The sequence below is a fragment of the Meleagris gallopavo genome, chromosome 2, assembly GCF_000146605.3.
Source record: "Meleagris gallopavo isolate NT-WF06-2002-E0010 breed Aviagen turkey brand Nicholas breeding stock chromosome 2, Turkey_5.1, whole genome shotgun sequence".
Taxonomy (NCBI): domain Eukaryota; kingdom Metazoa; phylum Chordata; class Aves; order Galliformes; family Phasianidae; genus Meleagris; species Meleagris gallopavo.
The window spans coordinates 41,887,148-41,895,116 of NC_015012.2; the positions used below are offsets into that span (position 1 = coordinate 41,887,148).

General features: G+C 42.9%; 1 protein-coding gene across 4 annotated transcripts; it reads left to right on the plus strand.

Annotated features, from left to right (window-relative positions):
• Positions 1 to 8: 8 nt before the first annotated feature.
• On the plus strand, positions 9 to 7,178 carry TBXT (T-box transcription factor T). 4 transcript variants are annotated; one of them, XM_010707089.2, is made up of 8 exons: positions 9 to 226; positions 313 to 577; positions 695 to 829; positions 1,495 to 1,556; positions 1,650 to 1,711; positions 2,611 to 2,787; positions 4,373 to 4,505; positions 5,942 to 7,178. In XM_010707089.2, the coding sequence occupies exons 1-8, from the start codon at positions 27 to 29 to the stop codon at positions 6,207 to 6,209; spliced, it is 1,302 nt and encodes a 433-aa protein (XP_010705391.1). In that variant the 5' UTR covers positions 9 to 26; the 3' UTR covers positions 6,210 to 7,178. The 4 variants fall into 4 exon arrangements, with proteins under 4 accessions (XP_010705391.1, XP_010705392.1, XP_019468411.1 ...); XM_010707090.2 differs by having other exon boundaries at positions 4,376 to 4,505; XM_019612866.1 differs by lacking the exon at positions 5,942 to 7,178 and having other exon boundaries at positions 2,611 to 2,716; positions 4,373 to 4,469.
• The last annotated feature ends 791 nt before the right edge of the window (positions 7,179 to 7,969 follow it).

Below are 7,969 nucleotides of genomic sequence, written 5' to 3' on the forward strand. Positions count from 1 at the left end.
GAGGGGGGGGGGCATCGGGGGCGGCCATGGGCTCCCCGGAGGACGCGGGCAAGGCGCCGGCGTACCGAGTGGACCACCTGCTGAGCGCGGTGGAGAGCGAGCTGCAGGCGGGCAGCGAGAAGGGAGACCCGACGGAGCGCGAGCTGCGCGTGGCGCTGGAGGACGGCGAGCTGTGGCTGCGCTTCAAGGAGCTCACCAACGAGATGATCGTCACCAAGAACGGCAGGTAGCGGTCGGGCGGTGGGAAAGAGGGCCGGGGGACGGGGAGAGGGGACCGGGATCGGGCCCTCGCGCCACTGTGTCACCCCGCAGGAGGATGTTCCCGGTGCTGAAGGTGAGCGTGTCGGGGCTGGATCCCAACGCCATGTACTCCTTCCTGCTGGACTTCGTGGCGGCCGACGGGCACCGCTGGAAGTACGTGAATGGCGAGTGGGTGCCTGGCGGCAAGCCGGAGCCACAGGCGCCCAGCTGCGTCTACATCCACCCTGACTCGCCCAACTTTGGTGCCCACTGGATGAAGGCGCCCGTCTCCTTCAGCAAGGTCAAGCTCACCAACAAGCTCAACGGCGGGGGGCAGGTAGGTTGGGAAAGACCGCTAAGATCAACTAGTTCAACCATCAGACCAAGCGTGGGCCGTGGAGGCGCTGGGCCTGTTTGAGGTCCACGCTCACCTGCCACATCCCTTTGCTCTCAGATCATGCTGAACTCCCTGCACAAATATGAGCCCCGCATCCACATCGTGCGGGTGGGCGGCCCGCAGCGGATGATCACCAGCCATTCCTTCCCTGAGACCCAGTTCATCGCTGTGACGGCGTACCAGAACGAGGAGGTATGTGTGTTGGGCAGAGGCCTCTGGTGCTTGCGACCTTCCAGGTGGCAACGTGCACGTTATTACCCAGCAAACTGATGGGTCTTGTGCCACAGCTTTCACTTCTCTCTGTGCTGAATCTCAAGCTAAATGTCTTATTATTCATGCCTGGGGTTTTCACAAGTTCTGATTCCTGTCCCAGTATATATACCAAGTAAGCTTAATAGATTATTTGGGACAAACCAATGTGGTATGAAACAGAGTTGCAGTTTTCAATTGCATTGTAAAATAACAGGCCATGCCGTTCTCCAAACTGGCCTTGATGTTAGCTAAAAGGCACGTCTGTATGTCATGAATCTGTAAACTGCCAATCTTTTTGAGATTTATTGGTGCCCATTCTGCTTTGTCCTGAAACTTAAAGCTTTTTCCAGCCCTGTAGTGTACTATTTTTCTTAACTGTTTCCTCAGTTGATAGATAAACGTGGGCACTTTGGTCACATAGATTTGAGGTGGTGGGACCAATTCCTAGCCCACTGCTAACACTTCAGACATTAGATGCTGTTAAATTGGTGTATGTGGGTCTAATCTTAGTTCTTCAAAAATCTGTGTCTTCCCTGACTTCACTGGAAAGTCCTAATTCAAGTCTTTGATTTCTGTATGATAATTAAGATATCTGTTGTTTTTAGATCACAGCTTTAAAAATTAAATACAATCCATTTGCGAAGGCATTTCTTGATGCAAAAGAAAGGTGAGAGCTCTTAACTCAATTCTGAAGTTTATGGATTTATTGTGTAGGTTTGTGAAAACCTATCCTTAACTTTTGGCATGTTTTCCTTTATAGAAATGATCACAAGGACATGATGGAGGAAGTGGGAGACAACCAGCAGTCTGGATACTCGCAGTGTATGTTTCCTTTCATTTTTCTTTGTGAATATACTTCTGAGTTCTTCTATTAAGCAAAACTTTGAGAGTAGTGTTTGCTGGTTGGTGTGGTAAGGAGATAACATCACCAATCTTCACATTTTCGTGCAGTCTAATGGGTGTATAAACATCGTGATATGTGAAGGTGTGGTAAAGGCAGCACTATTATCTTAAGCATTCTCTAACAGGATCTTGCATTGATCTTCTTTTCCAAAAAGACAGCCAAGGACAGCAGTATTCATATAGATACGGAAATTAATGCTTATTTCAAAATACAGCAGAAACTTGCTGGAATTGTATTTCTGTAATTCAAGTAAGGGCATTTGCTTGAAAAGTTCTCTTAGATGAGTAAAAAGCAGCAGTGTTTCAATGGTCTGTGTTTAAAGGGTTATTGCCAAAATTTGTCTGTAGCCTATAAAAGGAGGAGTTCAGCCACAGTAGGAATTACTCTGTTTTAGCAAAGAGGCTTAGTTTGTGAGAGTTCTTAGATTTTGAGAAACCTCAGATCTTAGCTATACATTGAGACCCCCAAAAGAGCAATTTACAGCTGACAATTACGCTGTTACTGAGCACATCCTTCCCACCTAAAGGAGAGTTTAACCGTTTCGGTGTTTTCTTACTTTACTGTGGTTGTAATTAAGTGGGAATTTTAACAAACGTTAACTTGATGCATGGCTTTTTCTAAGCTGTTCTCCGATTTTCCTTCGTAAGACTATTTCAGAAGTTGTAAAATTTCAGACTTCTCAGCTGTATTGCAACTTGTTCTCCTTTCATGAGTGTGCATTTCCTTTTGGATCCATTACTTACCTTGTCACCATGCTGTTCTTTCAGCATCCGGTTGCATTGCATACTCACAGTAGATAACTCTTGCTCTCTCACAGTAGGTAGTTGGCTTATTCCTGGGACTGGGGCTCTGTGCCCACCTGCCAATCCTCATCCTCAGTTTGGAGCACCCCTGTCTCTCTCCCCTGCTCACAGCTGTGAAAGGTACTCACCGCTGAGGAATCACCGTTCTGCCCCCTACCCCAATCCCTACACCCATAGAAACAACTCACCAAGTAAGTTGTACTTTGCAGCTGTTTGAAGATGGGATGTGAGCTTTGAGCAGTGTGCATCTAGATTGATGCTGCAGAAATGGCGGTTGCTTTCCAGTTGAGCTTTGTCAGAGGGAAGGGGGGTAGCGTTGCAAAGAAAGAGTTGACAGTGAGTGTGCGTTTCCACAGTCTTTGCAGTGGAAAAAATGAGGCTATATAGAACTGTTGGTCTATATGTTGGTTTATTAGACTGTATTGTACTGGTTTTACTATGTATTCTTGAATTACCATGACTGATGAGGTTAAACTTACTTTAAATTTGAAAGTGATGATTTCATTTGTTAGTAGGAGATATGATGAAATGAAGTCATTTATGTCCACTTCTGGTAATGGGATTACTTGTTGTGTACAAGTTGTGTAGTTAACACGTTTAAGCAAATAATTGAGGGCCTGGATCTATCAGTTTTATTTACCTATTGCCACGGTTTATATTAATGCATAAAGATTGTCCTCAGAAAGTGTGTCACAACTGGATATATCGTGTTAACAATGTGGAGCTGAGTGAATTGCGAAGCTATTTATCAGTGGTGCTCAGAAACAGCCAAGGAGCTTAAGGCTTAGTGCCTTAAAGCAGGAGTGCATAAGGAACAGAACTTGAGGTCATTTTTAATAATGATTTTTTCCCCTTACTCTGGCAAAGGCTTGGTAACAGCTTTTGCTTATGCTGAAGGTTTCCATCCAGAAAGGTGCTTAATATTTTGAATTGTGTATTAATACATAGCCTTCTAGATGCTGCCTGGTCAAAAGTATGTGTAGCTTTGTTGGCCGCTTTAAAGAGGAAAACCAGATTTCCTTTGCTTTCCTTACCTCTGGCCATTATGGGCAAGTTTGGTGACCTGAAATAAATTGAAAGAACAAAACACTTCCAGCGTTCCTCTTCTTTCCCAAGTTTGCAGCAAGAAACCATTTTTTTCCTTCCCTTTGCCAGCTAGCAATACAACTTCTAGCTCTATGTGGCTGTTTAGGGTTCCCTTTATAGCTTTTCAAAGGCTTTGCTGTGTTGGATGGTCAGTTTCGGTCACCCACTGTGTGGTTTAAGCCACAGTCCAATCACTCTCTGTGATGACTAAAGCAAACTTCAGAGTCTGTGGTGGCATTCACAGCTCGGAACTATGATATGTAATCCAGACTGCATATTATCCAGGGCTGCCAGACTGTTATTGCCAGCGTAAGTGATGGCGATAAAGAGGGTGCCTTGGAAGAGAGATGGGGATAGTGTGAATAAGGAGCCTTTCCATTGACAGAGTAAGGAAGCACGATCTGAATGAGCAGGTGGTTTGAAGACAGCGTTTTTTTTTGTGTGTAGATCCTTCGCAGAAGTAGGACTTTGCAGTTACAAGCTAAGCAATCAGCAATGCCACTGAAACTGTAAGCTTGACGTAACTGGTAGATGACTTTGTTTTTCTTTGTGGGAGTGTTTCATTTTTTAATTACTACTTTTTTGCAAGCCGACAGTGGGAAAGGGTTTTAAAGTGATCCATTACATTTGAATAAAAGATTGTTATTTGTTCTGATTCTAGTGCATTGAAGTGATTGCTTGTTTTCTCAGCAGCTTATGCTGATAACTCCTCTGCCTGCCTTCCCATGCTCCAGTCCCATGACAACTGGTCCTCTCTGGGAGTTCCCACACACACAACGATGCTGCCCATGAGCCACAGCACCGGCACTGCTACCAGCTCCAGGTAGGAATTCATCCCTTAGCAGCACTACTAAGAGAAGGTTGTAAAAGGAGGCAGTCTCAGCAAATTGAAAAATCCTTATGGCTGCATGTCAAATCACCAGCATTAGGGGGGGCACTGTGAAAGAACTTTGCACAAAGAGAGCAGATAGATGAAACAGACACAAGTTAGTTTTAATGCTTTGGAAATGTAGATGGATACTTGTGACAGCAATATTTTATAGAACAAAAATCATTTAGGCATCCATTGAATTTGAGGATGTTGTTTTAAGTTTCATCTCATTTTGCTTTTAAACGAAGTGGAGTTTTAAAGTTTCTTTTTGATCTGTCTCATTTTAGTCAGTCATGTTTGCCCATTCAGCTCCACAAACCTTTGTTGTGCTACAAAGGGGGCAGCGAACCGCAGCATGGAGAATGAGGAAGTGGTTGGGGGAGAAATTAATTATTTAGGTGTTGTTCAATAAGCTAACGTAGCATCAAATCATACTGTCAATAGACTGTATAAAGGCATCTTTTCTCCTCTTTGTACTTAGTTATCTTAAAGCTTCAATCCTTCAGCAGAGGTTGTGGTTGAACTTGGTCATCTTGAAGGTTTTTTTTTTTTTCAACCTAAATGGTTCTGTGATTCTATTCCATGATTTAGACCCTCAGTCTCATGAGCTTGAAAATTCAAAGGAATAGAGCTGAGCTGGTAAAATCTCAACCATCACAGAAGGTTGATGTTTGGGCATCTTTTTGGCAGCTCATATCTACCTCTTAGTTTGTGGAAAACATCCTTCTTTGAGCCATGCACACTGGCACTTAGCTGTTAGAGTATGTACTACTAACCAGTATAAGACAGCTGACTTACTGAGCAGAAGTTTTGGCCCCGAATGTGCGTTTATCAAGTCAACAGATACTCCTGGCATGTCTTTCCATGTCTGACCCCCAGGATACATACTTGGAAAGTTGTAAAGTCCACTGAGTTTAAGTTGATAAATTAAGAATTGTCCAGTAGATAAAATCTGAAGAACTGGAACTGTGAGACCTTGAGGAAGGCACTTCTGCCATCTTTTTTGTTTAAGCCTCTGTAAAGTAAGAATAATAATTCTATTTTACTTTTTTTTTTTTTTTTGTTTTGTAACTGCTTGGGATCTCTAGAAAATGCTGTGTAGTACTGCACGGTGTTGAACTTGTTCCCGTGGAGTTGCACTGAACCAGCTTGTTTTGCTTAATTCATACAGGTGTTTACATATATATATATATATACACACACGCACATATATGTGTTTGTGTGCATATCGGGGGGGAGAGAGAGGGAGACAGTAGGCTGAGTAGAGTGCTGACACGGACTAGAAGGATAAGTGAAGCTGGCCTAGGGATGCATGGTAAACTGAGCACCAGCCAATAGAACCTGCCGTCGCTAATAACCTGTCGTATTTGTCGCCCTCCCTCCTCCAGTCAGTACCCCAACTTATGGTCTGTGAGTAACAGCACCATCACCCCGGCATCTCAGTCAAGCGGGATGTCCAACGGCCTGAGCTCCCAGTTCCTGCGTGGCTCTCCGGTGCACTACACCGCTCTCCCACATTCGGTCGCTGCCACCACCTCCACATCCCCACTGTACGATGGAGGAGCACCTGCAGACGTTCCTGACAGCCAGTACGATGCCTCCGCACACAGTCGGCTGGCATCCATGTGGACGCCCATCACCCCACCTTCCATGTAAACCCAGACGTCTACTTTAGAACAGACTTTTTTAGCTACTGAATTACTTTCAATGTTTAATCCTCAAGGAAGAGGAAAAGGAGACACGAAGGAAATTGTAGATAAAGCATCTGCAGTGCTTTGCGTAGAGCATCCAAGTTGTGTCTCTGATAGTGAACAGACCATCATTAACTTCATGCAGAGTTTACAAATCTGGTGAGCGTGCAATTCTGAGAGCAGGTTTACTGCTTTTCATTTTTTTTTTTTCTTTTCTAGCTTGCTAGGTCTAATTTTTAAGATTTTGACTTAGATTCCAAATTTCTCAGTGTTCTGATATATTTGGACCTGAAGTTTGGCATCTGGACAACTTTCTCGAGTAAGTTACTCCTTATTATTTTTCTTTTTTTTTCTTCTTAATGGCAAACCTAGGAATAGCCATATTAGACTGTTATTAACCACCTAGGTAGAAGCATTCTGAATTCTGCACAAGTGTAGCTGAGGATGAAAGTTTTTGGAAAATCATGTGCACTAATGCGTATTTGTCTCACGGATACGTTGTGTTCTTAAGTGTATGCTTGTTTCCTTGCTGCTGAATTAATGTTGAGACAATCTGCAAAAACTGTTTTCCTCCTAATAAATTACAGTATTGTCATTTGGTCTAAATTGTTTTACCCCAAAGATTCCTTTTCAGGGTAAGTTTTGCTGTTTGATCATATTCAGACACCTGAACATCTTTGCTAAACAGCTTTGCTAATCATCTTTATTTCAAAAAGCCAGTGTCTAATGTGAAGTCCTATCCAAAACCATTTCAATTCATTGAAAAACATCACAGTCTTTTATGATCTCTTGCTCAGGCCTTAAAGGGAGGGAATTCAATACCGGGAGAATCATTCTAATATATATTTTTTTCAATGTTATACTCTGTTGAATTGTATTTATTATTTCTTAAGTTGCATCTTCGTTGTCTACACATTAAGATATGTAAATAATCTGTCAGTCTGCAGTGTATTTCTTTAGACAATGATGTGTAGGATTTGTCACCCAATGGCACATTGAACAACATGGGTGTCAGTAGTTAAATTATTGTGAGGGAGAAAACTTTTGTCCCCGATAACTGGAGAAAGAGTGCAGATATACTAAGCTTTAAAATACATTGCTTGACTTGCTGGGAAGGCCAGGTCTTGATAAAACACTGATAATGAGTACGACGACTTAAATTTCTAACGCAGACTAACTCATTGGCTCAAAGGGTGCCCTTGGACTTGTCTGTTTCTCCCACTACCTGGCAAGTTCATATCCTGAGGAAAATGGTTTGTCTTACATAAGCCATAGTAGATAACTTTTAAAACAAAGTGCCTAATGTACTGAAGCAAAAGTTTTAAATCAGGGAATTCCTTAAAAACTCTTCATTGTGTGTGCATGAGCTGTGGTGGTAGCTTTAAGCAGAAGAAGCAAATATTTGCCACCATGTCAGTCTCCTTGGAACCTCATGGGCAGGTCCCTGCACCCAGAAAGATTGTGTCAGGGTTTTTACCCTGCAGAAGGATTTGTGTGCAACTGCAGAGTACGGTCTCTCAGAGGACTCCATCAAGAGACTGTACCAGCAGCAGATAGCTGTGCAACCGTGTTCTCTGTCAATAGTGTAAATATTGATCTAAGCTCTCCTATTTTATTGTGAAAGGAAATTGTGTATATGATGTAAGTGCATTGTTTTTTAGAATATTTTGTAGAAGATAGTGTTATTTCATTGTATTTTTTTTTAATTGTATTTGGGAAGTATAA

Excerpts from the sequence above, each read along its gene's own strand:
- TBXT (XM_010707089.2), top strand. The coding sequence starts at position 27 with ATGGGCTCCCCGGAGGACGCGGGCAAGGCGCCGGCGTACCGAGTGGAC. Across the intron at positions 578-694 it reads AGCTCAACGGCGGGGGGCAG|ATCATGCTGAACTCCCTGCA; the intron begins GTAGGTTGGGAA and ends CTTTGCTCTCAG. Across the intron at positions 4,506-5,941 it reads GGCACTGCTACCAGCTCCAG|TCAGTACCCCAACTTATGGT; the intron begins GTAGGAATTCAT and ends TCCCTCCTCCAG.